The following is a 22,539-nucleotide window of genomic DNA, read 5'->3' on the forward strand; positions in this document are numbered from 1 at the left end:
TTTTTGTACGCATTTTGTACGCAACTTGTTTTTGGATTTTTTTGCGCACCCCTGATATTTCAGTTTAAAAGACATATATTTGGAATTTTTCCAATCGTTCGCAATCCTTATGGAAGACAAGAACGTGTATGTTGTTCTTTTTGCACGCATTCTAAGTCACACAATATGGCTAGCACACGGTGGCTAACCGGAATACGCTATTCCACCCATAAAGCCCGCTAAAAAAACATCCAAAAAGCGCCAACACTACTCCATTTACATGTCGTGACCTGAATATCAACCAAGCGTTAGCGATAATTTGTTTTTACAAGCGCTAACGCAGACAAACTATGTTCACATGCGCTAAGATCACAGGGCTAACTAGCTTATGCCGCGATATTGACATATTGAGCTAATTTTAGATTACAATTCACGCTTCTCACCTGGATAGTAGAAGGCTGTGGACATAATCCCACAAGTTGGTCAATTTTTACATCCAATTTAGACCTGAAAATGGTGAAAAAAAAACAAAAAAAGACGTGGCTTATGATCAAATCTTCATCTAAACAGGGAGATACAAACATCCCACCAGTCTTTATCCCAGTGAGAGCAGACATTGTACAGTAAGTGATGGTTCGATTATGTTGATTGTTTAGCACTTAGCAATACTGCTATATGATGGTTAGTGTTTCACTAAAGCGGCATCGGTTTAGTTTCTAAAACTTCTAGATCATCCTCCTTATATTCAGGCTCAAAAACATAAGTTGGTGATCATCATTTGTCCCAAAGTAGTCTTTGATGTCTCTCATGAAGTCTGCCATGATTAATAGTTGTGTTGTTGTTGTTGAAGGGAAAGTGAGCATTGTGAAGCGTCTGTGAAATGAATATGATGCCGTATGCTTAAATTTAGCAAAATATGTAAATATGACATGTTTTTATGAATGTTACTACATGACATATATACTTACATCATGTATATATTACATGTTATTATGAATGTTACTACATGACGGCGTGGCGAAGTTGGTAGAGTGGCCGTACCAGCAATCAGATGGTTGCTGGTTACTGGGGTTCAATCCCCACCTTCTACCATCCTAGTCACGTCCGTTGTGTCCTTGGGCAAGACACTTCACCCTTGCTCCTGATGGGTGCTGGTTAGCGCCTTGCATGGCAGCTCCGGCCATCAGTGTGTGAATGGGTGAATGTGGAAATACTGTCAAAGCGCTTTGAGTACCTTGAAGGTAGAAAAGCGCTATACAAGTATAACCCATTTATCATTTATTTATCATTTATATATACTTACATCATGTATATATTACATGTTATTATGAATGTTACTACATGACATATATACTTACATCATGTATATATTACATGTTATTAGGAATGTTACTACATGACATATATACTTACATCATGTATATATTACATGTTATTATGAATGTTACTAGATACTACATATATACTTACATCATCCATATATTACATGTTATTATGAATGTTACTACATGACATATATACTTAAATCATGCATATATTACATGTTATTATGAATGTTACTAAATACTACATATATACTTACATCATGTATATATTACATGTTATTATGAATGTTACTACATGACATATATACTTACATCATGCATATATTACATGTTATTGTGAATGTTACTACATGACATATATACTTACATCATGTATATATTACATGTTATTATGAATGTTACTACATGACATATATACTTACATCATGCATATATTACATGTTATTATGAATGTTACTACATGACATATATACTTACATCATGTATATATTACATGTTGTTATGAATCTTACTAAATTACATATGTACTTATGGCGTTTATATAAAATGTTGATTGAGGTTTTTGGATGTTTTTTAGAACGTGTTATAGAGCAACTTTTGTTATTAGCTGACTTTTGCCAGCGTTTATTTATCAATGCATAAAAAAAGAAAAACATGTGTTCTTATCTTACATAAGAATTGTTAATGATAAATGTTGTTTCAAAAAAGTGTTGTTCCCTTGAATGTTTGTGCTAATATTATGCAGCATAAGTCCAGTTCATATGACGGAGGGAGTCATGGATGCTGCAGCAACAATGGAGGACAACATGAAGGAGAAAACCCAGCAGAGTCTCAACTCCACCCTTCCCATATTTTTCTATCAGCTGCATCAGGTTCCACTAAAACAAAACAAAAAAGCGGGGGAAAAAAGAGACTTTGGATCTTTGAAAAGAAAAGATGAGAAGAAAGGCTGACTTTATGAAAAGGAAATCAAACAAAGCCGAAACCAGAACACCTGATTCTTTAACGGTCAAAATGAAGCGCCTTGATGTCAGAACATCCTTTATGCAAAGCATGATGGGAAAACATATATATATAAAATATAGTTTATTTTATTTATTTTTTTCTATTTAAAAAGATACATTGGTTTGGAATCGGGATGAATGACAACACCCTGAAACAAACTACTACATACATACAACTACAAGTTGTATTTATATAATTTTGTGTACATGAAGTCATTCATATTTTCAAAAATGATATACATATATACATATATATATATATATATATATATATATATATATATATATATATATATATATATATATATATATATATATATATATATATATATATATATATATACACACACTCATACACACATACATAAATACACATATACAGTACATATACATATATATATATATGTACTGTATATATATATATATATATATATATATATATATATATATATATATATATATATATATATATATATATATATGTCTTAATTAGATTATCCAAAAAAAATAGTGCTCGATACCGTGGTAGAGCGTAATATGTATGTGTGGAGATTTCTCCTGAGGATTGAGGAAACCCCTCATGAAACAGGCCTGTAGAGATGAAATAGTCTTGTGATTTTTTTCCCACACATATATATATATATATATATATATATATATATATATATATATATATATATATATATATATATATATATATATATATATATATATATATACATATGCATATATATATATATATATATATATATATATATATATATATATATATATATATATATATATATATATATATATATATATATATACATACATACACTCATACACACATACATAAATACACATATACAGTACATATACATATATATACTGTGTATATATATATATATATATATATATATATATATATATATATATATATATATATATATATATATATATATATATATATATATATATATTACAACTATATATATATATATATATATATATATATATATATATATATATATATATATATATATATATATATTACAACTATTGTCCTAGATGATATGAATGGGTTGGTGTTGGAATATTTGAAATGTGTTGAAAAATGTTGACGTAATAACAGTTTGAATTGAGAATGGGTATTTCGGAATTCCTGGAAGTTGGGGAAAGCTGGGAATTTGTACGAAAAAATAAAAAGATAGCTTTTGTTATCCCAACAAAGAGGACTGTTTTGAAGGTGCAATGGTCAAAAACTAATGAAAAATGTGGACTGTGAAAACTTTCCAGGAAAAGGTAAAAATAGGGCTTTGGAAAACCGGTAATACTGGGAGTTCCTGGATTTTGTTTTTTACTTGAAAAATTGTAGTTTGATGTTCCAGGGTGAGTGGAGTGTGTGGGATATGGAGAGGTTTGTATATTTACTATTCATTGTCAATGGGGTTTAATTACTGGGAATTCTGGGAAAACCAGGAATTTTGAGAAAGGGAAAACATGTTTTGCATTCTATATATCGTAAGAGTAGTGTGTGTGTATGGCTGAAAAGTCGGAATCGGGTTTAAAAATGTTGAGAATTTAGGGTATTGTAGAATTGAGAATACATCTATTCATTTGTATAGGAATATCCCAGGAATTTCGAGAAAACCGGGAATTTTTTAAAATGTTGATACTAGAACTATTGCGATAGATAATATGAATGGGTTGGTGTTGGAATTTTTCAAATGGGTTGAAAAATGTTGACATAATAACAGTTTGAATTGAGAATGGGTATATCGGAATTCCTGGAATTTTGGGAAAACTGGGAATTTTTAAGAGAAAAAAAAGATAACTTTTGTTATCCCAACTAAGAGGACTGTTTTGAAGGTGGAATGGTCAAAAACGAATGAAAAATGTGGACTGTGAAAACTTTCCAGGAAGAGGTGAAAATAGGGCTTTGGAAAACAGGCAATTCTGGGAATTCCTGGTAATTTTTAAGAACTTGGAAAATGGTAGTTTGATGGTCCAAGATGAGTGGAGTGTGTGGATGGTCGAACGGTTCGAATGGGTTGACAAATGTGGGATATGGAGAGGTTTGTATATTTACTATTCATTGTCAATGAGGGTAACATTACCGGAAATTTGCGGAAAACCGGGAATTTTGAGAAAGGGAAAACATCTTTTGCGATCGATATATCGTAAGAGTAGTTTGTGGATGGTTGAAAAGTCGGAATCTGGTTAAAAAATGTTGAGAAATTAGGGCATTGTAGAACTAAGTCTAAGTCTAAGTCTAACTAAGAATACATCTATTCATTTGTATAGGAATATCCCGGGAATTTAGGGAAAACCGGGAAATTTTGAAAATGTTGATACTTTAACTATTGTCCTAGATGATATGAATGGGTTGGTGTTGGAATTTTTGAAATAGGTTGAAAAATGTTGACGTAACAACAGTTTGAATTGAGAATGGGTATTTCGGATTTCCTGGAACTTTGGGAAAACTGGGAATTTGTATGAGAAAATAAAAAGATAGCCTTTTTTATCCCAACTAAGAAGACTGTTTTGAAGGTGGAATGGTCAAAAACGAATGAAAAATGTGGACTGTGAAAACTTTCCAGGAAGAGGTAAAAATAGGGCTTTGGAAAACCGGTAATTCTGGGAATTCCTGGTATTTTTTTAGTACTTGGAAAATGGTAGTTTGATGGTCCAAGATGAGTGGAGTGTGTGGATGGTCGAACGGTTCGAATGGGTTGACAAATGTGGGATATGGAGAGGTTTGTATATTTAGTATTCATTGTCAATGAGGGTAAAATTACCGGAAATTTGTGGAAAACTGGGAATTTTGAGAAAGGGAAAACATCTTTTGCGATCGATATATCGTAAGAGTAGTCTGTGGATGGTTGAAAAGTCGGAATCTGGTTAAAAAATGTTGAGAAATTAGGGCATTGTAGAACTAAGTCTAAGTCTAAGTCTAACTAAGAATACATCTATTCATTTGTATAGGAATATCCCGGGAATTTAGGGAAAACCGGGAAATTTTGAAAATGTTGATACTTTAACTATTGTCCATTTGTCCAACTATTGTCTATGAATGGGTTGGTGTTGGAATTTTTAAAATCGGTTGAAAAATGTTGACGTAACAACAGTTTGAATTGAGAATGGGTATTTCGGAATTCCTGGAACTTTGGGAAAACTGGGAATTTGTATGAGAAAATAAAAAGATAGCTTTTGTTATCCCAACTAAGAAGACTGTTTTGAAGGTGGAATGGTCAAAAACGAATGAAAAATGTGGACTGTGAAAACTTTCCAGGAAGAGGTAAAAATAGGGCTTTGAAAAAACGGTAATTCTGGGAATTCCTGGTATTTTTTTAGAACTTGGAAAAAGGTAGTTTGATGGTCCAAGATGAGTGGAGTGTGTGGATGGTCGAACGGTTCGAATGGGTTGACAAATGTGGGATATGGAGAGGTTTGTATATTTACTATTCATTGTCAATGAGGGTAAAATTACCGGAAATTTGTGGAAAACCGGGAATTTTGAGAAAGGGAAAACATCTTTTGCGATCGATATATCGTAAGAGTAGTCTGTGGATGGTTGAAAAGTCGGAATCTGGTTAAAATTTTTTGAGAAATTAGGGCATTGTAGAACTAAGTCTAAGTCTCAGTCTAACTAAGAATACATCTATTCATTTGTATAGGAATATCCCGGGAATTTAGGGAAAACCGGGAAATTTTGAAAATGTTGATACTTTAACTATTGTCCTAGATGATATGAATGGGTTGGTGTTGGAATTTTTGAAATCGGTTGAAAAATGTTGACGTAACAACAGTTTGAATTGAGAATGGGTATTTCGGAATTCCTGGAACTTTGGGAAAACTGGGAATTTGTATGAGAAAATAAAAAGATAGCCTTTTTTTTTTATCCCAACTAAGAAGACTGTTTTGAAGGTGGAATGGTCAAAAACGAATGAAAAATGTGGACTGTGAAAACTTTCCGGGAAGAGGTGAAAATAGGGCTTTGGAAAACCGGTAATTCTGGAGATTCCTGGAATTTTTGGAGGGTAGTTTAATGGTCCAAGGTGAGTGGAGTGTGTGGATGGTGGAACGGTTCAAATTGGTTGAGAAATGTGGGATATGGAGAGGTTTGTATCAATACAGAGCTGATATGTGCGGAGAAGTTGGGGCAATGGAGGATCGGCTGAATGGGTGAGAATCGACTGACTAAGAGAGATTACTGTGGTGAACTTTTCCTTCCCTCCGTGCTCAGCAATGAGGAGACTGCAACACCAGGGGGATGGAAAGAGAAACGCGCGTGACAGTTACCCCCCCAACACCCCCTCACCCCCACCCGACTCATACGCGCACACGGTTCTTCAAAGCCAGTGGTCTGCACAGACGTCCAATCACACCAGGAGATGAGGTGTGGGGCGGGTTGGCAGCAGATAAATAAGGTGAAAGCAGAGACCGGGCTCAAGTCCGCACAGCTGATAGAGAGGCGGGAGAGAGAGAGAAGGAGGAAGAGGCCTAAAAGGAGAGAGAGAGCAAGAGAAGAGAAGAGAGGCGACGCTGCACGGAGCTCACACACTCGGAGAGGAGCCACCACAGACTTGCACCCACTTGGAGAGTTTGGATCCTTCTTTTTTCCTGGTCTTCTTTCTGGATTTCCGCAGTTTTTCGTGTTGCTACTTTGTTGGACCATCTCTCTGGGGGGAGACTTTGAAACTGAATGAATGAGCTGATCCAAAAAAGACTTTAAGGAGGACTGGGAGGAACCGAACTGACTTATGGATGTCCGAGCATTCCTAACCAGCTGGTGAGGAACAAGCCGCACTGGGACTCTGGTCCAAGAGGTTGTGGGTTGAGGGGGGGGTGGGCTCTCCCGCTGGTGTTCCCTCGCCCTGCGCTCGGCTCAGCATGCTCCAGCCCCTGAGCACCTCCACAGCTCCTCAGGCTCCACTACCATGTGTAGATGGACAGTGACACAAGGTGCACCGGTGGTCTGGTTCTCCTCCCGCCTCCGCGGCGCAACCTTGACGCGCTTCATCCCCCTCGCCTTCCTCCTCCTGCTCCGGCCCTCCTGGTCCTCGCCGCTGTCCTCGCCGCCCACTTCTAGCCAGAGCCACCATGCCGCCGGATTGGGGAGCCCGCCGCGCCACCCCGTCGTCTGGCAGGAGGCTCCGCCGTCCGCCGTCTCGCCGGCGCCCCTGCGCGCCTCCTCCGCCAGGTTGCCGCGGGCGACCAACCTGTCTTCGCCCTCGGCCGCCGTGGTGGGGCGCCACGTGCGCAGCAGCTACAACCACCTGCAGGGCGACGTGCGCCGGAGGAAACTCTTCTCCTACCAGAAGTTCTTCCTCCGCATCGACAGGAAAGGGAAAGTTAACGGCACCAAGAGTGAGGACGATCCTTACAGTAAGTCCCTTCCTTTTCCTAAGAAGTTTTGAAATACAACAACCGAAGACCTCCATCTTTGAGGACAAAAAACATAAAACTACAGTAGTGGTCTAGCACCTCCATCACCATAAATGTATATCCAGCATCATTTATCACGGGGGTTCTTCACCTTTTTGGACCTCGGGACCCAACTTTTCCACTACAGAGGTCCACTCAAATATCAACACTGAATCTTACTCTAGATTATAATCATATTGAATAACTAGAAGAGGCAATTCCTGAAGGTATTGCGTGTGGATGCTCCAATGCTGAAGGTGAACTGAAATGCTGACAGATTGTAGTGTGAATGTAAGAATAGTTTGAACGTTGGAATGGTTAGAATAGCTTGAAAAATGTGGGAATGGTGCAACTTAAAAAAAATGTCCCATTCATTTCAATGGGAACTTCCTGGAAATTTGGGGATTTTGGGAAAAGCGGGATTTTTTTGAAAAATGATTAGGAGCATGAATGTCCTGAATGAGCTGAATTGGTTGGTGTTGGAATTGTTTAAATCGCTCAAGAAATGTTGAAGTAGTAACATGTTGAATTGAGAAATGGTATTACAGAATTCCCAGAATTTCGGGAAAACAAGGAATTTTTCCAGTTCAAAAAACAACTTTGTTTTTTTGTCCTGATTAAGAGGAATGTTTTGACGGTGGAACGCCTGAAGTGGGTTGAAAAATTTGGAAGGAGTAGTCGACAGAAAAAAGGGTGAAAATAGGGCTTTGGAAAACCTGAAATTCTGGAAAGTTCTGGAATTTTTTGGGAACTTGGAAAGTAGTTTGAATGTCCAGGATGAGTGGAATATGTTGAAGGTGGAATGGTTTGAATCGGTTGAAAAATGTGGGAATGGTGCAACTTAAAAAAATGTCCCATTAATTTCAATGGGAACTTCCTGGAAATTTGGGAATTTTGGAAAAAGCGTAATTTTTTGAAAAATGATTAGGATTGGTTGGTGTTGGAATTATTTGAATCGGTCAAGAAATGTTGAAGTAGTAAATGGTATTAGGGAAATTTTGGGAAAATCTGGATTTTTTTATTTTTAATGGTATAAAACTGGAATTTTGTGAATGTTCTGAAATGGTTGGTGTTGGAAATTTTCAAATCGGTCGAGAAATGTTGAAGTAGTAACATTTTTAATGGAGAAATGGTATTACAGAATTCCCAGAATTTCGGGAAAACCAGGAATTTTTCCAGTTCAAAAAACAACTTTGTTTTTTTGTCCTGATTAAGAGGAATGTTTTGACGGTAGAACGGTTGAAGTGGATTGAAAAATGTGGAAGGAGTAGTCGACAGAAAAAAGGGTGAAAATAGGGCTTTGGAAAACCTGAAATTCTGGAAAGTTCTGGAATTTTTTTGGAACTTGGAAAAAAAGTAGTTTGAATGTCCAGGATGAGTGGAATATGTTGAAGGTGGAATGGTTTGAATCGGTTGAAAAATGTGGGAATGGTGCAACTTAAAAAAATGTCCCATTCATTTCAATGGGAACTTCCTGGAAATTTGGGAAAAGCGGGATTTTTTGAAAAATGATGAGGCGCATGAATGTCCTGAATGAGCTGAATTGGTTGGTGTTGGAATTGTTTAAATCGCTCAAGAAATGTTGAAGTAGTAACATTTTTAATGGAGAAATGGTATTACAGATTTCCCAGAATTTCGGGAGAACCGGGAATTTTTCCAGTTAAAAAAAAACAACTTTGTTTTTTTGTCCTGATTAAGAGGAATGTTTTGACGGTGGAACGGTTGAAGCGGGTTGAAAAATGTGGAAGGAGTAGTCGACAGAAAAAAGGGTGAAAATAGGGCTTTGGAAAACCTGAAATTCTGGAAAGTTCTGGAATTTTTTTGGAACTTGGAATAAAAGTAGTTTGAATGTCCAGGATGAGTGGAATATGTTGAAGGTGGAATGGTTTGAATCGGTTGAAAAATGTGGGAATGGTGCAACTTAAAAAAATGTCCCATTCATTTCAATGGGAACTTCCTGGAAATTTGGGGATTTTGGGAAAAGCGGGATTTTTTGAAAAATGATTAGGAGCATGAATGTCCTGAATGAGCTGAATTGGTTGGTGTTGGAATTATTTGAATCGGTCAAGAAATGTTGAAGTAGTAAATGGTATTAGGGAAATGTTGGGAAAATCTGGATTTTTATTTTTTTTAATGGTATAAAAATGTTGTGAATGTTCTGAAATGGTTGGTGTTGGAAATTTTCAAATCGGTCGAGAAATGTTGAAGTAGTAACATTTTTAATGGAGAAATGGTATTACAGAATTCCCAGAATTTCGGGAAAACCAGGAATTTTTCCAGTTCAAAAAACAACTTTGTTTTTTTGTCCTGATTAAGAGGAATGTTTTGACGGTGGAACAGTTGAAGTGGGTTGAAAAATGTGGAAGGAGTAGTCGACAGAAAAAAGGGTGAAAATAGGGCTTTGGAAAACCTGAAATTCTGGAAAGTTCTGGAATTTTTTTGGAACTTGGAAAAAAAGTAGTTTGAATGTCCAGGATGAGTGGAATATGTTGAAGGTGGAATGGTTTGAATCGGTTGAAAAATGTGGGAATGGTGCAACTTAAAAAAATGTCCCATTCATTTCAATGGGAACTTCCTGGAAATTTGGGAAAAGCGGGATTTTTTGAAAAATGATGAGGCGCATGAATTTCCTGAATGAGCTGAATTGGTTGGTGTTGGAATTGTTTAAATCGCTCAAGAAATGTTGAAGTAGTAACATTTTTAATGGAGAAATGGTATTACAGAATTCCCAGAATTTCGGGAAAACCAGGAATTTTTCCAGTTCAAAAAACAACTTTGTTTTTTTGTCCTGATTAAGAGGAATGTTTTGACGGTGGAACGGTTGAAGCGGGTTGAAAAATGTGGAAGGAGTAGTCGACAGAAAAAAGGGTGAAAATAGGGCTTTGGAAAACCTGAAATTCTGGAAAGTTCTGGAATTTTTTTGGAACTTGGAAAAAAAGCAGTTTGAATGTCCAGGATGAGTGGAATATGTTGAAGGTGGAATGGTTTGAATCGGTTGAAAAATGTGGGAACGGTGCAACTTAAAAAAATGTCCCATTCATTTCAATGGGAACTTCCTGGAAATTTGGGAATTTTGGGAAAAGCGGGATTTTTTGAAAAATGATTAGGAGCATGAATGTCCTGAATGAGCTGAATTGGTTGGTGTTGGAATTATTTGAATCGGTCAAGAAATGTTGAAGTAGTAAATGGTATTAGGGAAATTTTGGGAAAATCTGGATTTTTTTTTTTTTTTAATGGTATAAAACTGGAATGTTGTGAATGTTCTGAAATGGTTGGTCTTGGAAATTTTCAAATCGGTCGAGAAATGTTGAAGTAGTAACATTTTTAATGGAGAAATGGTATTACAGAATTCCCAGAATTTCGGGAAAACCAGGAATTTTTCCAGTTCAAAAAACAACTTTGTTTTTTTGTCCTGATTAAGAGGAATGTTTTGACGGTGGAACGCCTGAAGCGGGTTGAAAAATGTGGAAGGAGTAGTCGACAGAAAAAAGGGTGAAAATAGGGCTTTGGAAAACCAGACATTTTGGAAAGTCCTGGAATTTTTTCGAACTTGGAGAAATGATAGTTTGAATGTCCAGGATGAGTGGAATATGTTGAAGGTGGAATGGTTTGAATCGGTTGAAAAATGTGGGAATGGTGCAACTTAAAAAAATGTCCCATTCATTTCAATGGGAACTTCCTGGAAATTTGGGGATTTTGGGAAAAGCGGGATTTTTTGAAAAATGATTAGGAGCATGAATGTCCTGAATGAGCTGAATTGGTTGGTGTTGGAATTATTTGAATCGGTCAAGAAATGTTGAAGTAGTAAATGGTATTAGGGAAATGTTGGGAAAATCTGGATTTTTATTTTTTTTAATGGTATAAAAATGTTGTGAATGTTCTGAAATGGTTGGTGTTGGAAATTTTCAAATCGGTCGAGAAATGTTGAAGTAGTAACATTTTTAATGGAGAAATGGTATTACAGAATTCCCAGAATTTCGGGAAAACCAGGAATTTTTCCAGTTCAAAAAACAACTTTGTTTTTTTGTCCTGATTAAGAGGAATGTTTTGACGGTGGAACAGTTGAAGTGGGTTGAAAAATGTGGAAGGAGTAGTCGACAGAAAAAAGGGTGAAAATAGGGCTTTGGAAAACCTGAAATTCTGGAAAGTTCTGGAATTTTTTTGGAACTTGGAAAAAAAGTAGTTTGAATGTCCAGGATGAGTGGAATATGTTGAAGGTGGAATGGTTTGAATCGGTTGAAAAATGTGGGAATGGTGCAACTTAAAAAAATGTCCCATTCATTTCAATGGGAACTTCCTGGAAATTTGGGAAAAGCGGGATTTTTTGAAAAATGATGAGGCGCATGAATGTCCTGAATGAGCTGAATTGGTTGGTGTTGGAATTGTTTAAATCGCTCAAGAAATGTTGAAGTAGTAACGTTTTTAATGGAGAAATGGTATTACAGAATTCCCAGAATTTCGGGAGAACCGGGAATTTTTCCAGTTAAAAAAAAACAACTTAGTTTTTTTGTCCTGATTAAGAGGAATGTTTTGATGGTGGAACGCTTGAAGTGGGTTGAAAAATGTGGAAGGAGTAGTCGCCAGAAAAAAGGTTGAAAATAGGGCTTTGGAAAACCCGAAATTCTGGAAAGTCCTGGAATTTTTTTGAACTTGTAAAAATGATAGTTTGAATTTCCAGGATGAGTGGAATATGTTGAAGGTGGAATGGTTTGAATCGGTTGAAAAATGTGGGAATGGTGCAACTTAAAAAAATGTCCCATTCATTTCAATGGGAACTTCCTGGAAATTTGGGGATTTTGGGAAAAGCGGGATTTTTTGAAAAATGATGAGGCGCATGAATGTCCTGAATGAGCTGAATTGGTTGGTGTTGGAATTGTTTAAATCGCTCAAGAAATGTTGAAGTAGTAACATGTTGAATTGAGAAATGGTATTACAGAATTCCCAGAATTTCGGGAAAACCAGGAATTTTTCCAGTTCAAAAAACAACTTTGTTTTTTTTGTCCTGATTAAGAGGAATGTTTTGACGGTGGAACGGTTGAAGTGGGTTGAAAAATGTGGAAGGAGTAGTCGACAGAAAAAAGGGTGAAAATAGGGCTTTGGAAAACCTGAAATTCTGGAAAGTCCTGGAATTTTTTTGGAACTTGGAAAAAAAGTAGTTTGAATGTCCAGGATGAGTGGAATATGTTGAAGGTGGAATGGTTTGAATCGGTTGAAAAATGTGGGAATGCTGCAACTTAAAAAAATGTCCCATTCATTTCAATGGGAACTTCCTGGAAATTTGGGAATTTTGGGAAAAGCGGGATTTTTTGAAAAATGATTAGGAGCATGAATGTCCTGAATGAGCTGAATTGGTTGGTGTTGGAATTATTTGAATCGGTCAAGAAATGTTGAAGTAGTAAATGGTATTAGGGAAATTTTGGGAAAATCTGGATTTTTTTATTTTTAATGGTATAAAACTGGAATTTTGTGAATGTTCTGAAATGGTTGGTGTTGGAAATTTTCAAATCGGTCGAGAAATGTTGAAGTAGTAACATTTTTAATGGAGAAATGGTATTACAGAATTCCCAGAATTTCGAGAAAACCAGGAATTTTTCCAGTTCAAAAAACAACTTTGTTTTTTTGTCCTGATTAAGAGGAATGTTTTGATGGTGGAACGCCTGAAGCGGGTTGAAAAATGTGGAAGAAGTAGACGATAGAAAAAAGGGTGGAAATAGGGCTTTGGAAAACCAGACATTTTGGAAAGACCTGGAATTTTTTTGAACTTGTAAAAATGATAGTTTGAATGTCCAGGATGAGTGGAATATGTTGAAGGTGGAATGGTTTGAATCGGTTGAAAAATGTGGGAATGGTGGAAGTTTGAAAAATAGGCTGAACAGTTTGAAGTTGGAACGGTTTGAATCTGGTTAAACAATGTGGAAAGTAGAGTGCACCAAAATGTGGAGAAGAAGAAGAAGAAGAAGAAGAAATAGATGAATTTTGGTGTAGAAAACATGTGTGAATGTTCTGGAACATTGGGCGCTCAAGAAACTTCATCATGACTGTAGCTCCAGACTTCTTCTGTTTGTTGGATATTACTGCCCCGAGTGGTGGGAAGGTGTACTACCACTGAGTACTTATGTGGACCACAGCTCAGAAACTGATCGCCTGGTTATATATATATATATATATATATATATATATATATATATATATATATATATATATATATATATATATATATATATATTAGGGCTGCAACTAACGATTAATTTGATAATCGATTAATCTGTCGATTATTACTTCGATTAATCGATTAATAATCGGATAAAAGAGACCAACTGCATTTCTATCCTTTCCTGTATTTTATTGAAAAAAAACAGCATACTGGCACCATACTTATTTTGATTATTGTTTCTCAGCTGTTTGTACATTTTGCAGTTTATAAATAAAGGTTTATTTAAAAAAAAAAAATAATAATTTTTTTTTTTTTTTTTTTAAAAAGCCTCTGCGCATGCGCATAGCATAGATCCAACGAATCGATGACTAAATTAATCGGCAACTATTTTTATAATCGATTTTAATCGATTTAATCGATTAGTTGTTGCAGCCCTAATATATATATATATATATATATATATATATATACATATATATATATATATATATATATATATATATATATATATATATATATATATATATATATATACATATATATATATATATATATATATATATATATATATATATATATATATATATATATATATATATATATATATATATATATATATATATATATATATATATGTATATATATATATATATGTATATATATATATATATAATGTGGATTTTGAGAAAAGACACCTCTAAAAAAGAGGTTGGCTTGTATATATATATATATATATATATATATATATATATATATATATATATATATATATATATATATATATATATATATATATATATATATATATATATATGTATATATATATATATATATATATATATATATATATATATATATATATATAATGTGGATTTTGACAAAAGACACCTCTAAAAATAGGTTGGCTTGTATATATATATATATATATATATATATATATATATATATATATATATATATATATATATTGTACTAAAAAAAATCTAGTTTTGAGTCAGAATAATCTTTTTTTTTGCGTTTTGTCATTGATACTCGGGTTGCAGTACTTGACTTTTCTAGTAATCAAGTCATTTGTTTGATTAATCGAGTAATCAACACACATTTTTTTGGCCCTAACGCGCATTTTAGGTAAATAGTTTGATTAAAATAAACGTATTTTACTGATGACCTTTTTTCTTATAAATACAGAACATTGAAATGGCATTTTGACCATGAGAGCATCACTATATAGTGGGTCTAAGCGATACGGCGGAAACTGTATCACGATATCAGTGTTTTGTATCGGTCGATATCGATAAATGTTGGTATTTTTAATGGCCTAAGGAAGAAAAAAAAAGACTTGAAATATAACTTCCTCTGATTATAATCCCTCAGCTATGAAGGCAGAAAGCAAATGTCAACACAAGCATGGAAAACAAACAATGTCAACAACATGTTAAAATCACATTTAACACTTAACAATAACCTCTTAAAATGAAGGACAATGCTAAATATTTAATAAAGTGTAAGAAAATAGTGCAAAGTGTGAAAATGTAAACATAGAGAAACCTGAAAATAACTATTTTCTGCAGTGCTAGGAAGTTATAGCTGTGCTCTAAAGTGTGAGCACGGCGAAGGTGGTCTACATTGGTCAGACTACGGTCCTTTTGAAAAATATAAAATAATAATTATTGCCATACTGTCCAGGTGACTTTTCCTCTTTTATCCACAATTTCTTCATTTTGACTTTCTCTTCTCACTCCATGCAAAGTTGTTAATTGATACTGTCACCTGATTGGCTGTCAGCGTGTCATGGTTACCATAGAGCGAGTGTCTTTGTTCATGCAACCAACCTTTCTTCCAACGGAAAAAAATAAAAATAATGATTAAATGTCTTGTCGAACACATTTTTCATCCATATCGAGTCATGTCTACCGCAATTTTTTGTCATATTGTTTTATCACCCAGCCCTACTCTGTATTACTTATATTTAAAAACAAACAAAAAAAACTGTGTAACATAAATCCAGGTGATACATAATAAAAACTAACTTTTAGACAAAGTATGGTACATGGAGATTTAACACATTTAAAAAGGTATTACTTGAAAGATAGGTGTTTGGTTTTTGAACAAACAACGAGTTAGCATTAGCATACAAACAGCAGATGCTAACATGTTCTTTATGTGCATCAAACATATACGATGGCGTGAGATACTCAAATAGATGTTCACCTTGTTTATTGCTCTTAAATATGCAGGTTGCATCCTGGTAATGTGCTGCATCATCGCTGACATTTGACAGAGCAAAACATTTCCCCACAATGTCAGTCTTTTTTTTATTTTAAATGAGCTTCTCTCGTCTTCTTTGGGCCCATTGCTCTCTTTCTTTCTCGTCTTGTGACCATCTCTGTCAGCACTATGCCGTCCCCGGCCACACAAACACCCACAGACCACATCACCCGCAGCGCGGCACCGCTCTCGTGTTTGCTCAATTGGAGCGAACTGGATTTGATCGTTTTTTTTACACATCAAACGCATTTAACACATCATCAAAACAACGAGATACAAATCAAAGTTATTTTCTAATCGAATTAATCGATTTAATCAATGGTCGCCATCCATGTTTCAAAGATGCACAATAAGGAGGCACTTGACGAAAAAATGGGCTGCATGGTCGAGTCGCCAGAAGAAAGCCATTCCTGCGCAAATGTCAGAAAGTATCCCGCTTACGTTACGCCAAACAGCACAGAGACAAGCCGCAAAAATTCTGGAACAAAGTCATTTGGAGTGATGAGACCAAAATTCTACTTTTTGGCCACTCGACCATGCAGCCCATTTTTCTTCAAGTATATATATATATATATATATATATATATATATATATATATATATATATATATATATATATATATATATATATGATACTGGAAGGGTCATAATAATAATACAACTAAGTAGATGATGTTTGGGTTTAGACTAGTTGGGCAATCACACAATAAACACATCTGGAAGTGAGACACTGGCCTCACAATAAGTGCATGGCCCCCAGGCTGCATTCAAGAGTTCTTTTGGAGGAAGAGGAGAACCCCAACATTGTGAACCCAACATTTTGTCCAGCCAATCACGTGATATCTACCTGTACTGATATCTACCTGTACTGTAAGTCCCAGGTACCTCCATGCAGGCTGGTCCTGCACACAGAGGCCGGTCTGGCACATGGTCTCCATATGGACACTTTTATTAGGGCCTGGTCCAGTCTGTGTGTGTGTGTGTGTGTGTGTGTTCTTGTATTTATAGCCTTCTCGAGACATGAAGAAGGAAAAGTATCTTCCATATGAGGAGGTGTGAACAAGTGATGACATAAATCAATAACAAAAAATATTTTTTGCAAATCAATAATTATAATAATGTGCCGTTGTCTAGTGCAGGGTTTTTCAACCTTTTTTGGTATGGTATGTTACGCTTAAACCAAAAATGAACAAAAGGCATGTCCCGCTAGGAAAAGGCACTGAAGCATAGGGATGGCTATGCAAAACAAAAGTAAAACTGAACTGGCTACAAAGTAAACAAAAACAGAATGCTGGACGACAGCAAAAACTTACAGCGTGTGGAGCAGGGAGACGGCGTCCACAAGGTACATCCGTAAATGACATGACAATCAACAGTGTCCCCACAAAGAAGGATAGCGTACGCACGACTTAAATAATCTTGATTGCGGAAACAAAGCAGGTGCGGGCAATAGCGCTCAAAGGAAGGCGTGAAGCTGCTACAGGAGAACACCAACAAAACAGGAAGGGTCACCAAATTAACAGCGCAAGACAGGAACTAAAGCACTACACACAGGAAACAACAACAAACTCAAAATAAGGAACGACAACCTGGTGGAGTTTCATTTTTTAACCTTTTCTGCTGGTGGTGTGCCTCCGTATTTTTTTTTTAATGAAAAAAAAGTGCCCTGGCTCAAAAAAGGTTGAAAAACACTGTCATAGACAATGTCTCTAAATGAGGGTGGTCCCAAAAAAGAGGGATTTTTCTAATTGACTGTGTGTCGCTTTTAAAAGTGCTCCCCCTCTGGTCGACATATGAAATAACAAGTGTGTGTAAGAAATTGAAATGCGCCCCCTTTGGCCAAAATGAATTTAAAAAAAATAACATAAATATGTATTTAGAGATGTACTGTAATAACTTGAAGTAAATAAGGAAGATTAAAAAACAATTACAAACAAAAAAATAAAATAATAAACTAAAAGCAGTCTATTTCTCACAATGTGTCGACTTTTTTCTTATAAAATTGGGAACAATTTCTCATGTTCTTTCTGTTTCTGTAACGTTGCAATATTTTCTCGTAAAATTATGACTTTTTTATTTAAAATTATGACTTTTTTTAATGCAAAATGGCGACATTTGTCATATAAAATTCTGACTTGTATCACAATATTGCCCTTTTTTTTGTTGGTTTTGGTAAAATAGTGACATTTTTTTGAGTAAAATGATGACTTTTGTCTTGTCCCCTCCAAGGTTTCTCATTGTCATCCCATTGGGGTTGAGTTTTTCCTTGCCCTGATGCGGGATGTGCGTTGTGGCTTGTGCAGCCCTTTGAGACACTCGTGATTTAGGGCTATACAAGTCAACTTTGATTGATTGATTGATTGACTTTTGTCATAATTTTGCCAAGTAAAATTTCCGATTTTTATTATAATATTGCCCAAATTTTTTATTTATCTTACAAAATTGTGACTTTTGTTGAGTAAAATGATGACCCTTTTCATAGAATTGCCCAAATGTTAAGCTTTTCTTATCTGTACTGTAAAGTTCAAATTTGAATGACAATAAAAAGAAAGTCTAAAGTCTAAAGTTGTGACTGTTATTGAGTAAAATTCCAACTTTTATCATAATATTGCACAAAATGTTCCGTTTTTCTTGTAAAATTTAGACTTGCGTCGAGCAAAATTGCGACTTTTATTATAATACTAGAGGTAGGGAATTTTCGGAGCTCTCAAGGAGGTAACAAATACAAGAGTGTGTGTGTGTGTGTGTGTGTGTGTGTGTGTGTGTGTGTGTGTGTCACTCAGACACCAGACATGTTTGAAGGAATTTCAATTAGCGTCTTTTTCTCCCTCCTTCCGCCTGCGGTCTCTCTCTCTCTCACACACACACACACACACACACACACACACACACACACACACACACACACACACACACACACACACACACACACACACACATATACACAACTCAACTCTGAGGGGACAACAAGTCACTAACGATTAGGGGGTGATGCAAGCCGATATTGTTGTTGGATGTTGAGCCGATATCAGCAATGTGGTTATATGATTTAGGGCTGTGCTACAAATTGATATCAATATATGTCACAATAGACATGTGGAGAAGTCATCTTGACAGTTTAAGAGGTTTTTTTGTAGATTTTTTTCAAAGGACCGTAGTCAGACCAGTGTGGTGTGTACATGATGCAAGACCCCTAATACCACGTTAGCCGTGCTCACCCTTTAGAGCACAGCTGTAACTTCCTGCCACTAAACCTGCAGAAAATACTTCTTCTCAGGTTTCTACATGTTTACATTTTCACACTTTGCACATTTTTTTTTACACTTTTTTAAACATGTCTTACATATTCCTTCATTTTAAGAGGTTATTGTTAAGTGTTTAATGTGATTTTAACATGTTGTTGACATTGTTTGTTTTCCATGCTTGTGTTGACATTTGCTTTCTGCCTTCATAGCTGAGGGATTACAATCACAGGAAGTTACATTTGAAACAAGATATATTTTTCTCCTGCTCCTTAATTTCCATAGCTCTTAAAAATATCAATAATTATCGATATCGACAGGTGTATAACACTGATATCATAATGCAGTTTTCAGCGAAAATGCCCAGCCTTAATCTGATTATGTTGACTTGCAAGTAAAATGTGCGATACAAGCAGTCCTGAAGTGTGTTTACTTGTGTGTGATATCATGTGTGACACAAATAGTCCTGCAGAGTGTTTATTTGTGTGTGATATCATTTGCGATACAAGCAGTCCTGCAATGTGTTTACTTTTGTGTGTGACATGTGCAATACAAGCAGTACACTGGCGTGTTTACTTGTGTGTGATATCATGACCGATACAAGCAGTACTCTGGCGTGTTTACTTGTGTGTGATATCATGTGCGATACAAGCAGTCATGCAGCGTGTTTACTTGTGTGTGATATCATGTTCAATACAAGCAGTCCTGCAGCGTGTTTAATTGTGTGTGATATCATGTGCGATACTTGCAGTCCTGCAGCGTGTTTACTTGTGTGCGATATCACATGCAATAATTGCAGCCCCGCAGCTTGTTTAATTCTGTGTGAAGTAAAATGTGCGATACAAGCAGTCCTGCAGCGTGTTTACTTGTCTGTGATATCATGTGCGATACACACAGTACTCCAGTGTGTTTACTTGTGTGTGATATCATGTGTGATACAAACAGTACTACAGTGTGTTTACTTGTGTGTGGTATCATATGCGACACAAATAGTCCTGCAATGTTTACTTATGTGTGATATCATGTGCCATACAAGCAGTCATGCAGCATGTTTACTTGTGTGTGATATCATGTATGATACAAGCAATTCTGCAGCGTGTTTACTTGTGTGTGATATCATGTGCGATACAAGCAGTCATGCAGTGTGTTTACTTGTGTGTGATATCATGTGTGGTACTTGCAGTGTTGCGGCGTGTTTACTTGTGTGTGATATCATGTGCGATACTTGCAGTCTTGCAGTGTGTTTACTTGTGTGTGATATCATGTACGATACAAGAAATCCTGCAGTGTGTTTACTTGTGTGTGATATCATGTGCGATACAAGCAGTCCTGCAGCGTGTTTACTTGTGTGTGATATCATGTGTGATACTTGCCGTGTTGCAGCGTGTTTACTTGTGTGTGATATCATGTGCGATACTTGCAGTCTTGCAGTGTGTTTACTTGTGTGTGATATCATGTGCGATACAAGAAACCATGCAGTGTGTTTACTTGTGTGTGATATCATGTGTGATACAAGCAGTCCTGCAGTGTGTTTACTTGTGTGTGATATCATGTGCGATACAAACAGTCCCGCGGTGTGTTTACTTGTGTGTGATACCATGTGCGATACTTGCAGTCTTGCAGTGTGTTTACTTGTGTGTGATATCATGTGCGATACAAGCAGTCCTGCAGTGTGTTTACTTGTGTGTGATATCATGTGCGATACAAGCAGTCCCGCAGAGTGTTTACTTGTGTGTGATATCATGTGCGATACAAGCAGTCCCACAGAGTGTTTACTTGTGTGTGATACCATGTGCGATACTTGCAGTCTTGCAGCGTGTTTACTTGTGTGGGATATCATGTGCGATACAAGCAGTCCCGCAGTGTTTACTTGTGTGTGATATCATGTGCGATACAAGCAGTCCCGCAGAGTCTTTACTTGTGTGTGATATCATGTGCGATACAAGCAGTCCCACAGAGTGTTTACTTGTGTGGGATATCATGTGCGATACAAGCAGTCCCGCAGAGTCTTTACTTGTGTGTGATATCATGTGCGATACAAGCAGTCCCACAGAGTGTTTACTTGTGTGGGATATCATGTGCGATACAAGCAGTCCCGCAGTGTTTACTTGTGTGTGATATCATGTGCGATACAAGCAGTCCCGCAGAGTCTTTAATTGTGTGTGATATCATGTGCGATACAAGCAGTCCCGCATAGTGTTTATTTGTGTGTGATATCATGTGCGATACTTACAGTCTTGCAGCGTGTTTACTTGTGTGTGATATCATGTGCGATACTTACAGTCTTGCAGCGTGTTTGCTTGTGTGTGATATCATTGCAACATTACTGGGAGGGAGTTTGTCTTTTCTAACATTCCACACTACTAAGGAATAAAAGTGTGCATGACTCCTGTTGATATCGCATCTGATCGATATCAGTATCGGCCAATACTCGAGGCTCCAATACGGGTGTTGTACAGGAAGTGAAAGAAATGTACGGGAACACCTTTTTACATGAGGTGATTTAAAAAGAGAATACAACAAATCCTTTTCAACATATATTCAATTGAATAGACTGCAAAGACGAGATATTTCATGTTCACACTCAGAAACGTTCTTATTGTCTGCAAATAACCCGCACTCTTTTACTATGAAGCCACGTTGATGTAACACCTGGCTTGGCATTGTGTTGCTGAAATAAGCAGGGGCGTCCACGATAACAACATATGTTGCTCCAAAAGCTGTATGTACCTTTCAGCCTTAATGGTGCCTTCACAGATGTGTAAGTTACCCATGTCTTGGCCACTAATACACCCCCATACCATCACACATGCTGCCTTTTACACTTTCACCCTAGAACAATCCGGATGGTTCTTCTCCTCTTTGGTCCGGAGGACACGACATCCACAGTTTCTAAAAACAATTTCAAAAGTGGACTCGTCAGACCACAGAACACTTTTCCACTTTGCATCAGCCCATCTTAGATGAGCTCGGGCCCAATGAAGCCGGTGGCGTTTCCGGGTGTTGTTGATAAATGTCTTTGGCTTTGCATAGTAGAGTTTTAACTTGCACTTACAGATGTAGCGACCGACTGTAGTTACTGACAGTGGCTTTCTGAAGTGTTCCTGAGCCCATGTGGTGATATCCTTAACACACTGATGTTGCTTTTTGATGCAGTA

General features: G+C 36.3%; 1 protein-coding gene across 1 annotated transcript in view; it reads left to right on the forward strand.

Annotated features, from left to right (window-relative positions):
- Positions 1–6,765: 6,765 nt before the first annotated feature.
- The window catches only part of fgf10a (fibroblast growth factor 10a), a 71,388-nt gene continuing 55,614 nt past the window's right edge, over positions 6,766–22,539 (forward strand). Inside the window, exon 1 of the mRNA XM_062057122.1 lies at positions 6,766–7,678. Within this exon, the coding sequence (XP_061913106.1) occupies positions 7,231–7,678 (448 nt within the window). The 5' untranslated portion in view covers positions 6,766–7,230. The remainder of the gene's footprint in view (positions 7,679–22,539) is intronic.

Source organism: Entelurus aequoreus, linkage group LG08 (genome assembly GCF_033978785.1).
Source record: "Entelurus aequoreus isolate RoL-2023_Sb linkage group LG08, RoL_Eaeq_v1.1, whole genome shotgun sequence".
Lineage (NCBI taxonomy): Eukaryota > Metazoa > Chordata > Actinopteri > Syngnathiformes > Syngnathidae > Entelurus > Entelurus aequoreus.